This window comes from Astatotilapia calliptera, chromosome 17 (genome assembly GCF_964374335.1).
Source record: "Astatotilapia calliptera chromosome 17, fAstCal68.1, whole genome shotgun sequence".
NCBI lineage: Eukaryota > Metazoa > Chordata > Actinopteri > Cichliformes > Cichlidae > Astatotilapia > Astatotilapia calliptera.
In genome coordinates this window covers 16,737,723-16,754,484 of record NC_137438.1, presented here as the reverse complement: position 1 = coordinate 16,754,484, position 16,762 = coordinate 16,737,723, and the positions used below count along the sequence as shown (strand labels likewise).

General features: G+C 42.4%; 3 protein-coding genes across 3 annotated transcripts; all 3 read left to right on the top strand.

Moving 5' to 3' along the window:
* Positions 1 to 92: 92 nt before the first annotated feature.
* LOC113009488 (multifunctional protein CAD-like) lies at positions 93 to 10,618 on the top strand. The gene is made up of 10 exons (XM_080291456.1): positions 93 to 227; positions 828 to 987; positions 1,071 to 1,156; positions 1,320 to 1,591; positions 1,698 to 1,880; positions 2,620 to 2,724; positions 3,166 to 3,414; positions 3,526 to 3,607; positions 9,730 to 10,402; positions 10,482 to 10,618. Exons 4-10 carry the CDS (start codon positions 1,427 to 1,429, stop codon positions 10,531 to 10,533), a joined length of 1,509 nt encoding a protein of 502 aa, XP_080147582.1. The 5' UTR covers positions 93 to 227; positions 828 to 987; positions 1,071 to 1,156; positions 1,320 to 1,426; the 3' UTR covers positions 10,534 to 10,618.
* Positions 3,645 to 5,888, top strand: LOC145421319 (uncharacterized). Its single transcript, XM_080291457.1, has 4 exons — positions 3,645 to 4,714; positions 5,015 to 5,068; positions 5,170 to 5,517; positions 5,617 to 5,888. The coding sequence occupies exons 1-4, from the start codon at positions 4,699 to 4,701 to the stop codon at positions 5,766 to 5,768; spliced, it is 570 nt and encodes a 189-aa protein (XP_080147583.1). The 5' UTR covers positions 3,645 to 4,698; the 3' UTR covers positions 5,769 to 5,888.
* Positions 10,521 to 14,956, top strand: LOC113009486 (piwi-like protein 1). The gene is made up of 9 exons (XM_026147796.2): positions 10,521 to 10,669; positions 10,835 to 10,907; positions 11,147 to 11,347; positions 11,699 to 11,802; positions 12,035 to 12,105; positions 12,190 to 12,343; positions 12,631 to 12,756; positions 12,881 to 13,028; positions 14,752 to 14,956. The coding sequence occupies exons 1-9, from the start codon at positions 10,521 to 10,523 to the stop codon at positions 14,893 to 14,895; spliced, it is 1,170 nt and encodes a 389-aa protein (XP_026003581.2). The 3' UTR covers positions 14,896 to 14,956.
* Positions 14,957 to 16,762: the final 1,806 nt, after the last annotated feature.

The following is a 16,762-nucleotide window of genomic DNA, read 5'->3' as shown; positions in this document are numbered from 1 at the left end:
ATATGATATATATATAACTATTAAGTTAACCTTTACCAGTGCGGGCAGAGAAGCCAGTAAGTCAGGTGCTTATTATGGATATTGTGCTCAGTGCTAGAACCTTTTCTTCAACAGCGGAGGTGATGGCTATTGGTCGTAGCTTTGAGGAAGCCTTCCAGAAAGCTCTGAGGATGGTGGATGAGAACTGTGTTGGCTTTGACCACACCATCAAGCCTGTCTCTGAAAAGGTAACCTCCCATAGCTGAAGTCCAGGTTAAATGGTTGTACTGGTTAAAAAATGCCTTGCTGCTGCACGACCTGTTCACTGCAGTGTCAGCAAATACTTTATCTCAGGTTGAAAGATTTTTAACCATTTTCAGCCAACCATGCAATGATATGATGATTCATATTTGGTCAGAACACAACATTGGTGCTTTTGCTATGCAATGCCATCGGCTTTTAAGGATGAGTGATGGTGCAGCACATTAAAGCATGTTGATCTGTTTTACTACACCTCTATTAGGATGGTGACCCTATAAATGATTGTGATAAGGACATTTTAAAAGGTCAAAACTGTATTGTTCTGTCTTAACGGGACCAGTAGATGGTGCCAGATCTCCCCTGAGCTATCTACTACTGTAATGCTTCCTGCTTCTGGGTTTTTTGAAGAATGTTTCATTGCATGCTGTTAATCATGTTCTGCTACTATGTGTGTGGCTGATTTTTTTTTATTTATTTATTTATTTTGAGAAAATAAGCCCAAATGTCTGAGCTGATGCTCATGGCTGGCAAATAACTAGCAGCACTTTACTTCACAGTTAGTATGTTGTGCTCCCTCTGCTTACCAGGAGTTGCAGACTCCTACAGATAAGCGTATCTTTGTGCTGGCGGCAGCATTCAAAGTTGGCTACACTGTGGAAAAGCTGTATGACCAAAATCGACCGCTGGTTCCTGCACAAGATGAAGAACATCGCCGACCACGAGCTGCTGCTGGAGACCTACAATCAGGTAAGGCCGATAAGACGTAACATGAAAAAACTAAGAGCTGTTCGAAATGGATTAAGATGCTGGATTAATTTCCTTCCGTCCAGGATGAGAGCTCCATGCCTCCAGAGGTGATGCTTAAGGCCAAGCAGCTGGGCTTCTCAGACAAGCAGATAGCACTGGCTGTACAGAGGTGGGTAGGAAAGGAAATAATCACTGTCTTATTTTAACTTAATGGTAACTTTCTCTGTGATTAGGGTATTATCAGCATGAAATGTTATTTTAGATAAAGTGCTTTTAAAGAATCCAAACTAAGGTTTGTCCTCTATCACTAAATCCACGTTTCCCTCTAAAAGCACAGAGCTGGCCGTCAGAAAGCTGCGTCACGATTGGTCCATCCTGCCAGTGGTGAAGCAGATTGACACAGTGGCGGCTGAATGACCGCTGTGTTTTTTCTCTCAGGATGACCAGCTCAGTGATCGAGTGCAACGTCCGAGTTTCTCGCTCGTTCCCCTTTGTGTCCAAGACACTGGGAGTGGACTTGGTGGCTCTGGCTACCCAGTACATTATCGGGGAGGACGTGGAGCCAGTGGGCCTGATGAAAGGGAAAGGGATTGTGGGAGTCAAGGTAAGTAGTGTGAAAGCAATCATAAATATTTCCCTTCATGTTAAATCACTTTTGTCTTCTCATCTGACTGAGCATCACGGATTGCTTTCAACCAAATGTCCTCCAGGTCCCTCAGTTTTCTTTCTCTCGGCTGGCCGGAGCTGATGTGGTGCTCGGGGTGGAGATGACCAGCACTGGAGAAGTAGCTTGTTTTGGGGAGAACCAGTACGAGGCTTACCTCAAAGCCATGCTCTCCACAGGCTTCAAGATCCCCAAGAAGAACATCCTGCTCTCCATCGGCAGCTATAAGGTACTTAAAGGTTTCGACTGACAAAAACACAACAGATAGGGATCCAGATGTGAACAGTGAGTTCAGCTCACAAGTGATGCAGCTGGAAGTACGAATGATGCATTTTAGTGGCACATTAAAGTCTAGTCACAACTGTGGGTTATGTTTGGCAGATGTTTTTGTGGCTGATCAGTCACATGGGAATAAACAACAGATTTTATGCATCTGCTACTTTTCTAACGAGAAAAGCAACAAACCTTGATTATTTGTTTTTACAGCAGCTGTTGATGATTCCACCAACAGCTGATAACTGTAAATATTATCACCATGAGACCAGATGTAGTTAAACTCGATCAAAACCATCTCAGCAACACAAATGGAATAAAAATCATCGAACCACATTTTTTTCTGCGGCGTTGAAATATTATGATCTGTTTGCCTGAATATAGAAAATATAAAAACTAGATTAAGGGGTGACCGTGGTTCAGGGAAGTCTAAAGATATGAATGCTGGGTTAAAAAAACAGCAAATGGAACTGTATGAAAAGGCCATCGATGTCAGATAAGATGAGCTGAAACTGAAACTGTCTGTCTACCACAATAGATTTAAGAAGTTTAAAAGTGATCTGATTTTAAGGAGCATCTGGAGAGTGTTCCGGTTGTGTGAAGCATAGTAAACGAAATAGATTTTTCCAGCTTTCAGCACTGATGTTATGATTTTATGGTTTATCCAAACTATTTGCATTGACTTGTGTTTGCAGAACAAGAGTGAGCTGCTGCCCACCGTGCAGGCCCTGGAGTCTTTGGGATATGACCTGTATGCCAGCATGGGCACGGCTGACTTCTACACAGAGCATGGAGTCAAGGTAATTCTTTTAACACAGGCTTCGTTTTTTGGAGTAACAAACTTTATTTAAATCAAAATCGACTTATTTTGTAGTGGCACATCTGTGAGTGACTCATGAATATGGTCGTGTTTATGTGTATTTGTTTTTAAATGCTTTAATCCTGGTAACCCTTTACATCTTTATCATTCCTCTTGAATTGCACATTAAACCAAAGATTCCAGATGAGCAGCACTTATACATGGATACAATGTAACTGTAAAAAATGTTTTATTTTGCTAGAGCTTTTGAAAAACAGCAGAAATTTATTTCGAAATGTCATTGCTCATAGTTGTGGCGTTCACTTAAGTACTTTAATAACACTCTATTTTAAGTATTAATCTATGACAGGATGAAATCAGGATAGAAACTTTAAGACTCTTTAAGATATTGTCTTTAAGTTTGTTTTGTCTCCTTGTACAGGTGACTGCAATCGATTGGCCGTTTGAGGAGTACGATAGCGATGAATGTGCCACCAAAGAGAAGCAGCGCAGCATCATGAACTACCTGGAGGAGAACCACTTCGACCTTGTCATTAACCTCTCCATGAGGAACAGCGGAGGTCGAAGGCTCTCCTCCTTTGTCACCAAAGGCTACAGGACCAGGCGTATGGCTATCGACTACTCTGTCCCGCTCATCATCGATATCAAGTGCACCAAGCTCTTTGTTCAGGTACGCGATCTGTTTTTTGGGGGAGGAATTGTTTGTTTTTTGTTTTGTTAGGATGTTTTGTGTGATGTGGTTCTATGGGAACATGATTAATAAAGGGTGACTCGTTTGCAGGCTCTTCGTCAGATTGGAAGGACTCCACCAGTGAAAACTCATATTGACAGCATGGCATCCCAGACACTCGTCCGTCTGCCCGGTGAGTGGTCGTAAACAGCAACAACAACACTAATGTCATCTTAGATGTTTGTTTCTGAAACAGGAATTCTTGAGTCTTTAAAGCAAAGTTGTTCAAAAACTGAGGTTCTTTAAACAGTAAATACTTCATCCTACTAAAAGCTTTACTAATTACTTGCACTAATAGTTCAGCTTTTCATTTTAATTCTTTTTCACATAGTACTGTTTTTTTCAGTTTTTTTCTAAATATTTGAATTCAAGCTATGCAGACAAACTAGTACAAAGATACCGGGTGAAGTATTTTGGTTTTTGATTGAATCACAGGTCTCCGGACCGTGCTCTCTCGGGCTCCGTGCTTATGTGTTTAAAAATCTCTTAAACCATATTAAAATTGTTTAGTTAAACTTGTGCTTTTGTAACGTTCAGTATGGCCGGAAATACAGGCTGCATGCCTTGGGGCAAAACTTTATTTCGATTTATATGCATTTGTAGATTTAGAATAAAACTCATACTCAGAAAAAAACTCTCGCGATCCCCGCAGCCCCCTTAACCTAATCCTTAGAAACATAAGCAGGGAAAACTCCTTAAAAAATCCTCCGCGATTTCCCCAAAAACCCTAGAATAACTTGTTAGCTACCCTCTATTCCCAAAAGCCTTATAATCCAAAACAGGGGGAAAACTCCTTAGTCTTTTTTCTTCAAAAACTTCCCTCTTACTAGCAACCTCTAAAATTCAACGCACAGTCTAAGTTCTACCTCGCTCTTAATCGCCGACCCTTCCAGAGCAGAGCACAATTTTTTCCTCCTTGTTCGTTCCCCGCTCTGCTCCTAAATGCGCTGCTTACATCGTTTGAAAATTTTCCGCCAGAGACCAACTCCCCCTCACTTCGCCCCCTGCCAATCACATAACAAATCGCACAGCTCCCTTCGCACCCCGGTTAGCCAATCGGCTCCAGGTCTGATTTTATGATCTCCCGCTGAGGTTAAGACTGCCGTCAAGCTCCCAGAAGACCTCTGACTTCAGACATATCAACAACTGGCGCCGCTCAGACTGCTTGCGAGCTCGCAACAGCCACGAAACCAGGGATCAACAACAACTGCCTTCGCGTGCCCTATGTGCATATCACTCGGTAAGTGTTAATCTTCCCCCTCTAACTACATTTTCGCATTTTCCTTTTTACCATTCTCTCAAAAGCTTTTTCATCTTCAAAAGCCATGCAAAATAGCTTCTGTAACACTTGGAATACACTTTTTAAAAATATAAATAAGCTCGCCTCTAACACTCAGAGCTAAAAAGTGCGTTTGTACACTAAACTTTAGCAGCGATCATGTCCTCATCAGGTACCTCATTTTTCTCACTCTTGTTCATATAATGTTTATATTTTACTGTTTTTCCCCGTTTGTAAATACTCGTTGTTATTTCTTTTCAGACTCTGAGATAAGCGAGCTCAACTCCTCTCTTTTTGGTTCTCTCGATCGAGTTGGTAGGTTTGGTTTGGTTCATTCTTGTTCTCCCTCTTAACAGCTAATTGTACAAGAAAAACAAAACATTTACCCTCTTTTTCATTTTTATCAAACTTTCTAGATATCTCAGACTTGGACAGCTTTATTTTTTCGAGTTCGCCGAATTCTTCTCCACCAGTGCTTGAGCGATCCACAGGCAAGAACATCCGTCTCTCCACACACGACAGACAGCATCTGCTCTCTATGCTAGATCGCCCCGCTTCATCCGGCCCCAGTTCCATCCCCGCCGGAGCTTGTTCTCTCCCGCGACCCTCTGGGAAAAACTTGCGCCTGTCCGCCGGGGCCAGGCAAGACTCGCTCTCCGATCTCACTCCGGATGCTCCGGCCAATCGGAGCCCCAGAAACGCTTCTTCTTCTCCGCCATCAGACACACGAAATGCACCGCGCCTGCCTTTGAGACCCAATCACGGTCAGTCTCTCTAGGGTCTCGCTTTTTCTCATTTTATAAAAACTATCCCTTTTCTATTTAACTTTACTAACTGTTTGTATCTTACCCTCAAATTCTCAGGGCATCTCAGAAGGAGGAATAGCAGGACCGGTAGGATCGCAAGGACAACGAGGACAACGAGGACAAGGCGAACACGCACACGAAGGCAGCTCGCTTCAATCGCTCTTCGCGCGGTATCTCTGTTCGCTGAATTAGTTCAGCTCATCTTATAAAAAGTTTGTGTTTTTTTTTTCATTTTGTTTTTTCAAACAAACTGTCTTTTGTGGTTTTTTGTTCTTTTAATATATTCCTGTTAAACAATAATAATAAAAAATGGATAACCAGGAACAAGATATTACAGACCCATTTCTTGCTTTAGAAACAGCGTTAGCTAGGTTAAATGAAAATACACAGCTCAGGAGGGCGAAGCTGGAGCTGCCCGCACCAGGTACTTCTGCACCAAACAATCCATTTTCTATAAATTATCAAAAAGTCTGCTCTTCTCAAGTAAATCAATCTCCAGTTGGTTTTAAACTTGTGTTGGAGAGTGACAAAAGTTCCTCTATGCACAAACAATTCCAGAAACCTCACCTCCAATTGCCCTTTTAGTGCAAATGTGACAAACAAATCCAAGCCAAATGTCAGATTTTACACTTTTACTCTTGAGGATATCGCTGAACACTCAATCTATGATCTACTTCATCTGTTGGTCAGGAGAAAAAGCAATTTAGTTCTATAAATTTGGAAATAGAAACATCTTCCAACATTTCTTAATTGTTCTATTTAATGGCAAAATGTAAGAAAATTGTTTGAGATGTTCACAATCAAGAGGCCAAAGGGAATCAAAGAATCAGCGTACACCCAAGCTGGTACTAACGTGGCTCTATCCATACATGAAGATCCTCTGAGGGTCCACCTGAAGTCCACAAGATGAGTGAGCTACCACTAAGAAAGGGAAAAAAACAAAAACAACTACACAAAAATAGACACATTAGTCAGAGTTAGTCGGTGCCCTGACAAACAAACTAACTGGTGTCTATGTAGGTTCTCACTCAGCCTGGGCTCTGTACCACTAAGGAAGCTTAACATATCCATGGTTTCTTTCCCTTATCTGGATTTACTTACCCTATAACCCAACTTCAGCCGGGATAAGTGCTCACATTAAGGTTGTTTGAACCTAAGTTAACCCCTACACATGCAATGTAAGCTCAAACTGGGTAAATACCTCAAAAACACTGGTACAGTCAGTTGCAATCAGCCAGCTCTTTTATTGTGATCATGTGACCAACAGCCAGCTCCCCTACTGTAGGTAGAGGGCGTTGTGACCAGCCAGGTCTGACCCAGCTCAACTTCGGTCCAGCCAGGCTGCAGTGCGAACATCAAACATACGTGTTCACAACAAAGTCAAACACCGGTCCAGATGTGCCAGCTGACTGTGCTTTTCGAATCCTGCTCTGTCTCCTCATTAATCTGCCTTCTCTCCCCTCTTCTTTCAAACAATGTAAGCCAACAACAACAAAAGTGTGGCTGTGAGCGGCGGCCACATTCCCTCCTACAACAGCAACCGGTGGGCTATCCTGACTGGTCCTTCGTTCTCCATGTCTCTGTCCATCTGTCCCACAGTCAGTCCGTCCTGTCTGTCGCCTGTCTGTCCCGCAGCACTCGGGTTTATTTTTCTTTGTTTCTGTCACAAACTGATCTTCCAGCATAATATTTCAGACTTGCTTTGCTGCTTATTTGGAGTCCTTCAATGGTTAGCTCATCTCTTACCTTTAGTTTTTGATCCCCTTCTCCTTTTTGTTTGGACTACAATGTGGCTGCAGATGTAAAATTGATGATATAAGGCGCCATCTGGTGGGAAACTAAAAGTATTGCATGACTCTGTGTGGAGAACTTTAGTTTTAGAGACAAAATTCCTCATCTTCTAAATTAACTTTGCATTTGTGCTAATGTTACTTAAAGGCACAGCCGTAAATTTAGATAAAGGTCCTTAATGCATCTACCCCTGTCTTCACAGTCTTTTCCAGGTTCCTGTGTGGTTGCTTTCCTCCTGCGTCACACTATATAAACCTCTATAACAGCAGCTGTAGCTGAAGGAGGAAGGGCTTTCCTTTCTTCCAGAGCCCACACAACTTTAATAGTAGTCTGTTCGCTTTCCTGCCTGCTGACAAGATAATGGGCCTTTTTTTGAACACTGGAGGCTTTTGTTAAACTTATGTTTTAACAGCTATCTGCTGCCACATGTGCTGCTGCTGTGCAGCAGGGCTATTTTAATCTGCATCCTTGTGTCTGAATAGGCTGAACTGTGAGATTTGACAGTTTTATGATTCTGAGTGTTTACTTGGCTTAATTTAAGTTTTTTTTAATCACCACAGCATGTAATTTACTCAGTACTCTGAGTTCTTTATTGCTTCCAACAACTGCAGAAATGGCATTTAATACAGGGGTGTTGACTTCAAAGAGCAATTTTATTTGCCTCTGACCTGTCAGCAGGTGAGGTGAAAAGACTCTACAGCAGCATTTCTACAGTCATGCTGGAAAAACAATCGCTCACTACACTGGTATCACTTTTCTGTTTGCATCACACAAGTTAAAGGACACTTAAAACAAAATCTGAACAACTGCAGGCCTTACTTACCTCAGTTAAGATTCAAAACCCTGAAGAAGAATCTCCAGCCATCAGTTTGTGTCCTGAAGCACTTTGGACCTGGAGCAGGACAGTGATTGAATGGCTCAAAAAAAAACTAAGTGAAGGCTTTGGAGTGGCTGGGTCAAAGCTTAAACGCAAATCTCATTGATGTGCTTTGATCTTAAACAGGCTGTTTGTGCTGGAAAACCCTCCAGTGTGGCTGAATTAAAACAATTCTGGGCCCAAATTCCTCCACAGCAATGTGAAACACACGTAGTCAGTAATTGCAAAAGTTTGATTGCATTTGCTACGAAGGGTGGCACAAGCAGTTATTAGGGTTAAGGGCTTATAACGTCTTTGCTCCTTAATAAATGAAAAACTGCGTTTTGTATTCTTCCCTTATCTTTGTCTTATATTGATATTTGTTCCAATATCAGAAATATGTAAGTGTGATAAATATGCAAAAAACTATGGAATTAATAAGGGGCAAACACTTTTTCACAGCACTGTATAAACCTCTTGATTGAGGGCTGTAGTCTTGCAGTAGCAGAAGAAACACAAGTTTGATTTGTATTTTGTTATCTAATAAAACGCACGAATGAAAAAGAGGATTGTGTTTTGGCTCGTCTAATAAACGTGAATGGAAATGAACGAAGAAAACAAAACAGAAAAGTTGGTTAGGGAAAAAAATTTAACCAGTTGAAATTTGTAGAAAATCCCAAGTTTCTATTTCTTTAAATTAAAACAATAAATTCAATAAGTGAAAGACGTTAACTTTGTCCCCCGGTGGGTTTTAAGCAGTTTGTGGTGGAACAAAAGTGACCGAGGTCAGTGGGTAATTTCGTCACGCACACGCTCTTTAGTCTGTGGATGCAGGTCCAATAAGTCGACTTCCTGGATAACTCCCACAGCGCTTCCACTTCTTCCAGCTGCTGTCGTCCTGACCTGACTCTGGTCATCACTTTTTCCCTTAAAACACCCACATAACCCACACCGTGTGTTCCTGTCAGCTCTGCTCATTTCTTTCAGATGTAAAGCAGCAAGTTTGAGTACTAATGTCAAACCTTGTACTGGTTGTAGAAGCTGAGTACTCTCTCTCTCTTTTTATAGTTGTACTTATAAGTCTCAGTGCATTTAAGAAGGTTCATTAATCAAGAAATATTTCTGTATGACCTTTCAAGCCTGGAGCTACTACTGCAGCCGAGTACTGTTTAATGAAATGTAGAAAGACTAATAATTTCAGAGCACGCTCAGTAGAGTGTCTCTTCCTAATTGAGTCTCCCATGATGGGAATTTATATCAAACATTATTTCTGATGTTTTTTTCCCTATCCTCCTCCCACTCTTTGCCTGTGGATATGTGATTATGTGTCTTCATGAGTGTATTCTCCTTTATTTTGTACTCTCTATGGCAGTGTTGTTGCATGAATTCATGTGCCCGTTTGTGACACGTCATCAGATGTGAACCAGCGCCACACAGTGTGTTCAGTCATCACCGCTCACCTTTGTTTCCTGATGGCGTTCTAATGCGTTTACACCTTTTTTTCCCCCTCCGATCTTTTACAGGTAAAGAGGACGAGTTTCCCAAGAAGCCTCTAGGGCAGCTTCCTCCTGAGATAGCCGCAGCAAACCACGTGGCCAACAGTCAAAGCCACGCGGAGCCAGCCGAGCCCCCCAGGGAGCCAAGTCCTCTACCGGACCCCCAGCAGGACGGACGGCCCCCGAGCCGAGCCCACCGGGAATCGCTGGAGAAACGGATCCGTCACCACAAGGGGGACAAAAGGGAAACCCACTCAAGGGGGTCAGGTGAAATCTCAAATGAGACACAAAAGCAATCCACCTACACCATACCAGAGAGGGGGGAGACACCGCTGTCAGCCCCCACCCCAACACCACAGATGACCGCTGTGGATGGAGGAAAGGCTCACGCCATCGCCAACCACAACTCCAACGCAGCCTCTAGCTCCCGCAGAGACATGCCTGGGCCCCAGTGGGTCAAACCCTCCGAGACTAAGCTAGAAGCTTTGCGGGAAATTCAGATGAGCCGAGGGCCATCGCCGGCTCCTTCCAGCCCAGATGACACCGCTCAGCCTCACCGCCGGCCACGCTCCAAGGGCTACGCCCCCGGCACCGACCGAGGCTCCAATGCCTCCCAGTATGATAATGTACCAGGGCTGCCGGAGCAGGACTTCGAGATCCTGGAGCTTGAGAAGCCTCCGTCCAGATTGAGGCCCCTTCGGTATAATTTCTTCTTCTCAGTTAATTAAACAGATACATTTAAGGGCTCATTTAATATGTTTAATATAATTATCACATAGTATGACTACAACCCCTGGGCCGCTGACTGGGCCAAAGAGATGCGTGGATTAGCTGTGATAAGCGCTCCTCCCTTGAACAACTGGCTCCTCTTTCACACCCGTCGTAACGGCAATGAAGCCAGTTCTCTTCTACAGACCCTCAGCAGAGTCTCAGGCCCACTGGGAATTGCCATGGGAAAACCTGTCATGTGAGTTGAGCATTTTTAAGTATTTCTGCAACACTTTTTTTTTTATCACAATGGACTGTCATGTATGTAAAGTGAAATTTTTGACTGTAACACTTGTAGGTTTTTTTTTTTCTTGTCTTGTCTTTTAATTCACAAACGTTATCGTGCATCCTTGTTTTTCTATAGGATACAGTATGAAGATCATCAGGAGTCTCTCCTCACAGCCCTACGGCACAGTGTCGGACCCCAGATAGAGATGGTTGGTGATGTGTGAAGTGCACACACTTGTACATTTACTTTTCAGTTTTCAGGTCTAAAATGTTTTTTTATGAACCACATTTGCATTTAAATGCTCGAATTGTAGCCATTTTTTTATAACTGACAGAAACTGCAGGTCAGTGTATTGTAGTTATGTCACAATGCATTTTTGTCATCAGGGATCTTAATTTTGACGTTTCCCAAAGCGGTACCAGACCTCAGGGTGTTTCTGTTTGTTAGGTGGTGGTAGTCCTCCCCAACAACAGGAAGGATAAGTATGACAGCGTTAAGAAGTTCCTTTGTGTGGACTGCCCCACTCCCAGCCAGTGTGTGGTGGCCCGTACCCTCAGCCGACCTCAGGCACTCATGACTATAGCTACAAAGATTGCGCTGCAGATGGCTTGCAAGATGGGAGGGGAACTCTGGAGTGTGGAAATCCCTGTAAGTCCCACACAAACTAAATACTTCAGATGTCAGAGATTAAAGTTTAAGGTGTTTTGGAAAGCAAAGAGTAGTAACTTTTGAATTGATTAAACTTTCTGGTGCTTTAGATGAGAATGTATTTTTTTTTCTCCTTTCATCCAAAACTGGTTTGATTGGGTTCACAATGCCTCTGACTGTCCTTGGGATGACTTCTTAAAAATAGATCCCCAGTTTGATCTCTGGAGGTGCAGAAATCATCTATGGTTCTGTAGCTGTCCAACATTAAGAAAAAGAAAGAAAATCTGCTAAGTCATACATCCGGAGCTACCTGCTGTGGCAACCCCTTGTGATATTGTCATGTTTGTGCAGCTCAAACAGCTGATGATCGTGGGCATCGACTGCTACCATGACACCGCTGCTGGGAAAAGGTCTATTGGTGCTCTAGTGGCCAGTCTCAACCAAAGCATGTGCAGGTTGGTTTCTGTAACTGAGGTGGGAATTCACACTGGGAGCAGTGCAATGCTCTCGGTTACGTTCAACATGTGCAAACAAGGCCTCACTTGGCGTTTTGTGTGTGTGTGTGTGTGTGTGTGTGTGTGTGTGTGTGTGTGTGTGTGTGTGTGTGTGTGTGTGTGTGTGTGTGTGTGTGTGGTTTCCCAGCCTTTAAATGCAATAGTACAGTTAATGATTCAAATGTTTTTCAAGGTGGCTCTCAAAGTGTGTGCTGCAACACAAAGGTCAGGAGATCATGGATGAGCTGAAGAAGACTTTGAGTGGCAAGTTTCTTTTGTCATTTCAAAAACTTTTACTTTTAAATACACAGAGGATCTCAGAAACTGTCTTAACACTTTGTTTTCCAGCTGCCCTGAAAGAGTATTTGAGGTTCAATGGCTGTCTGCCTTCACGCATCATCGTTTACCGAGACGGAGTGGGGGATGGGCAGTTGCACAGTGTGGTGAACTATGAGGTTCAGCAGATCATGGACTCCATCAAGTCAGTGGGGCAAGACTACAAGTGAGTCTTTACATCTCCAACGGTTATGGTGTTTTTTAAATCTCTAAAAACCGTTGCCCTCAGAGGTAGTTAAATTTGCACTGTGGGGTTATTGATAATACAAATGGTCATACATGATTCCTTCCTTTGATTTGAGAATTGTAAGGACAGTAAAGTAAAATGACTGGTTGGAACATGGACGTTTTTGTAGTGCTGTTAGTATTTATTCCTGAGCATCTAAAGAACAAAGTTGAGATTATTTAGTAGAAGTGTCAGGTTTTCCCAGAGCCTCTGTCTTTTTGTTGTAGCCCAAAGCTGAGTGTGGTGGTGGTGAAGAAGCGCATAAGCAGCAGGTTTTTCGCCCACATAAATGGCAAGGTGTCCAATCCTCCTCCTGGCACCATCGTTGACGCAGAGGTCACCCGGCCAGAGTGGTACGTCTTGTTTTGAGGGGGGCGGGGTTTTTGTTGTTTTTTTGTTTTTAGCTGTTAACGGTCTTTTGATATTTACATAGGAGCAGTTGTATTGTGACAGTACTGTTGCACGTTTGTTTTCTAGGTATGACTTCTATATTGTGAGCCAGGCTGTTCGCAGTGAGAGTGTCTCACCAACCCACTACAATGTCGTGTATGACACCAGTGGACTCAAGCCAGATCACATGCAGCGGCTCACCTACAAGCTCTGCCACATGTACTACAACTGGCAGGTAGGCTGGCATCAGAGTGACCTTTTTGAGTAGAAATCTTTCTACACTGAAAATGTTGTCTTCATCTAAACTGGTCATAATCAGGCGTCTTTCTCCTCAGTGTTTTTAAGGAGTTTTCATTAAATGATGACGTTTTTGAATGATCGACTCTAATTTAAAAATTTACAAAGCAATACAATTTAATTTTAATGGAGGGAGAATATCAGTCAAAAATCAATGAGTGATATAATTATTTGATCCCCTACAACCCAGCCAGAATTCTGACTCAAATTGGCAAATTACAATCAATGAGTTCAAGAGTGTCTAATTATAAAGCACACCTGTCTACAGAATCAATTTCTTCAATTAATTATATTTTTCAGTAATTGAAAAAGAGCTGTCAAAGGACAAACAGGGAATGGGATGTAAGAAGGTGACAATTACTGGTGCAATTATCTGGAAATATAAAATGACCATCAGTTGCCCTCGGTTTGGAGCTCCACATACGATCTTTGCTCATGGGGTGCACAAGAAAGGTGGTCATCAGCACAAAACTACATGCCAGGAGCGTGTTAGAGATCTGAAGGCAGCTGGGACTACGGACACCAGGAAGGCACATGGCACACCCATCTTAAGTTCGCCAGTGAACAACTAAATGATTTAGAGAAGGCTTTGAAAGTGCTGCGGTCAGATGAAACCAAAATTGAGCTCTTTGGCATCAGCTCAACCCGCTGTATTTGTAGGACAAGAAATGCAGAGTATTGCCAAAGAACATGATCTCTGCAGTCAAACATGAAGGTGGAAACTTTGTACTTTGGAGGTGTTTTTCCAATAAGAGCACAGAAGACTAAAGGTGGGTCCGAATTAGGGCTGCCACAAACAATTATTTTGATAGTCGACTAGTCACCGATTATTTTTGCGATTAGTCGACTAATCAGATCATGCATCCATTGGACGTAAAACGTACCGCTTATTGCACCAGCAGCATCTGCTCTTATATAACTATCATTAGGCTTCCTCTTCTTCAAGGTTTAACGGCAGCTGGCATCCTTGTACATGCAGTGCTGCCATCTTCTGCTTCAGTCCGTTATTACACCCTTAAATACTACTACTTATTCCTGCGTCTTTTGGGATCTTACAAAGCTTCAAACGACACATCAACTATTAAATTAGTCGTCGACGATTTTGATAGTCGACTAATCGTGGCAGCCCTAGTCCGAATCAGTCTTCCAGCATGATGATGACCTAAAACATACCGGCCAAAGAAGTAGTACATTAGGGTCATTGAGTGGTCTAGTCAGTTTCCAGACCTCAATTGTATAGAAAACCTGTGGAGGGAGCTTAAGCTTTGAGTTCCCAAGTGGCAACTGAGAAACCTAAAGGACTTAGTTTCTGTAAAAAGGACCGGGCCAAAATCACTCCAGAGATGTGTGCAAACCTGGTGACAGACTATACGGCTGTACTGGCCAAGAGTTCCTTCACAAAGTACCCACTTGTGTTTTACTTGTGTATCAAATACTTTTTTTCACTCAGTGACATGTGAATCCATTCATAACTCTGATATAATGTTTTTTTTTTCTGTATTTGTTAAAATAAAACTGCCATTAAAAATTAGACTTCATTTCTGTGTAAGTGAGCAAACGTATAAATTCAGCAGGGATCAAATAATTTTCCCCGACTGTGTAAATGTCACTGACTTTGGCATTGTGTTGGTCATGCCTGATTGTTTTTCTTTGTGCTTTAGGGGATCATCAGAGTGCCTGCTCCCTGCCAGTACGCCCACAAGTTGGCTTTCCTTGTGGGTCAGAGCATCCACAAAGAGCCCAATATGAAACTGGATGACCAGCTTTTCTACCTTTTAACCCTTGTATGGTGTTCGGGTCTGTGAGACCCGTTTTCAGTTTTTTTTTGAAAAGAAAAATTAAACAATTTATTTTTTCAACCTGAAATTCATTGGCTTTGGCTTATTTTCTGTGAAGAACATAAACTAATTTTCAATGACCTCATACTGTACCTCCCCCCACACATTTACATTACATACAAGGTGTTCGGGTCCACTGGACCCAGGTCTAATAAAAGTGTTGAAAGTGCAGGTCCTGTGTTCCCACACTCTGTCTTCCTCCTTTCTGGTGCTGCTGATAGTGTTTTCTTCCCCTCCTGCTCCCGCACAAAGTTGCAACATTGTTGAAAATTCAACTATCAACACCGTCTGCCCTTACATTCCCACACATTTTACCCTCTTTCTTGAGGGATCCAAATTTTATTTTCTCATACCCTGTCCCACCTGCAAATTAGGGGCATAATACTATAAATAAGACTTTGCCAGTGTGGTTCTTTATCACAACTGATCAAGATGGCAAAAGATTATCTGCTGCGAGGGCCATCCAATTGATTTTGGAAGAGAGAGGGGCTTCGGATGATGATGTTGACAAAGAGGTTTCAGAATATTTCACATTTCTGAAAATTCAGAGTCTGACAGTGACTTTGAAGAAGAGGATGAGGTTGAGCACCATTTAGTAACAAAACGAAGACGAGTACCCCATCTGCTGCCAGCTCCAGGACCAGAACAAGCCCACCAGACGGCAAGTGAAGAAATATGGATGTCAATAACTGGTGAAATTGAATGGTCTTCTTGCCCAAGAAATGAGCCACCCTGCAGAGCTGCTACTGGCCAGGGCCAACGGCTGACAGTTACTCATGTGCAGGACATCAAGTCTTCATTTGAGCTTTTCATCCCAGATTCCATCCAGAAAATTATTCTGGATTGCAGTAATCTAGAAGGAAGGTGTGTTTTTGGAGAGAGGTGGAAGGAGACCAAATTCCTCCAAGAACCCCAAAGGCCTACTTTGGGGTTCTTATCCTTGCAGGAGTTTTCAGGTCCAAAGGGGAATCCACAGAATCCCTGTGGGATGCAGAAACCGGCAAGAACCTTTCCGTGCATCAATGTCTCTGGAAAACTTCCACAAAATTTCCAGGATTATCCGTTTTGATAACCGAGACGACAGACCAGCTCGACGGCAGAGAGACAAGCTAGCTGCCATCAGGACAGTGTGGGATAAGTGTGTGCACCACCTCCCCCTGTTTTACAACCCTGGGCCTAATGTCACCATTGATGAGCAGCTGATCCCATTTAGTTGTGAAACATATTGCTTCACGTGTAAATGTGTTGTGTCTTTCCACTCACTCCACTTGATTATAACTGATTTATTTTTTTATAACATTTTATAAAAAACAAAAAAACAAAAAACGAGAAGCACATTAATTCATAAATGTGATCTAACAAAGGGAAAGGGAAAAAATTAACCGTCTTTGCTGTTCATATGGCTTGTAATTGGGATGAAGTAAACATCTGTTGAGTAATTTAACATAAAATTGTTTGATAGTGTTAATTTGGAAAGCCAAAACTCTAGCGGGTCCACCAGACCCATGAACACTGGCTGAGTAACAAAAATATGAACACCACACAAGGGTTAAATCTGTTGGACCCATAAACAATATTCAAAAATTGTCTTTCCATTAAATGCAAATTCTTTTTTTTCAACTGCTTGAACTATGTTATTTTAAAATTGACAGTAGAGCAGAAGTCACTGCATCATTTCATCATCAACACGAACCTGAAAAAAGCTGTCTGATATATAGATAAAATAATAACAAACAAACAAACATACAGATATCACTAAACAAAACACCTTATCTTGGTTTTCTAGGTGTTGCTGATGGTGACATAGGAAACTTCAGGATCCACCTAAACAATG

Bases quoted from the DNA above. Each gene is read 5' to 3' on its own strand.
- LOC113009488 (XM_080291456.1), top strand. From the start codon at position 1,427: ATGACCAGCTCAGTGATCGAGTGCAACGTCCGAGTTTCTCGCTCGTTC. The intron at 3,415-3,525 runs GTACGCGATCTG...ACTCGTTTGCAG, and splicing joins GCACCAAGCTCTTTGTTCAG to GCTCTTCGTCAGATTGGAAG. The intron at 3,608-9,729 runs GTGAGTGGTCGT...GATCTTTTACAG, and splicing joins GACACTCGTCCGTCTGCCCG to GTAAAGAGGACGAGTTTCCC.
- LOC145421319 (XM_080291457.1), top strand. The intron at 5,069-5,169 runs GTAGGTTTGGTT...CAAACTTTCTAG, and splicing joins TGGTTCTCTCGATCGAGTTG to ATATCTCAGACTTGGACAGC. The intron at 5,518-5,616 runs GTCAGTCTCTCT...TCAAATTCTCAG, and splicing joins GCCTTTGAGACCCAATCACG to GGCATCTCAGAAGGAGGAAT.
- LOC113009486 (XM_026147796.2), top strand. From the start codon at position 10,521: ATGCGTGGATTAGCTGTGATAAGCGCTCCTCCCTTGAACAACTGGCTC. The intron at 10,908-11,146 runs GTTGGTGATGTG...TCTGTTTGTTAG, and splicing joins TCGGACCCCAGATAGAGATG to GTGGTGGTAGTCCTCCCCAA. The intron at 11,348-11,698 runs GTAAGTCCCACA...ATGTTTGTGCAG, and splicing joins TCTGGAGTGTGGAAATCCCT to CTCAAACAGCTGATGATCGT.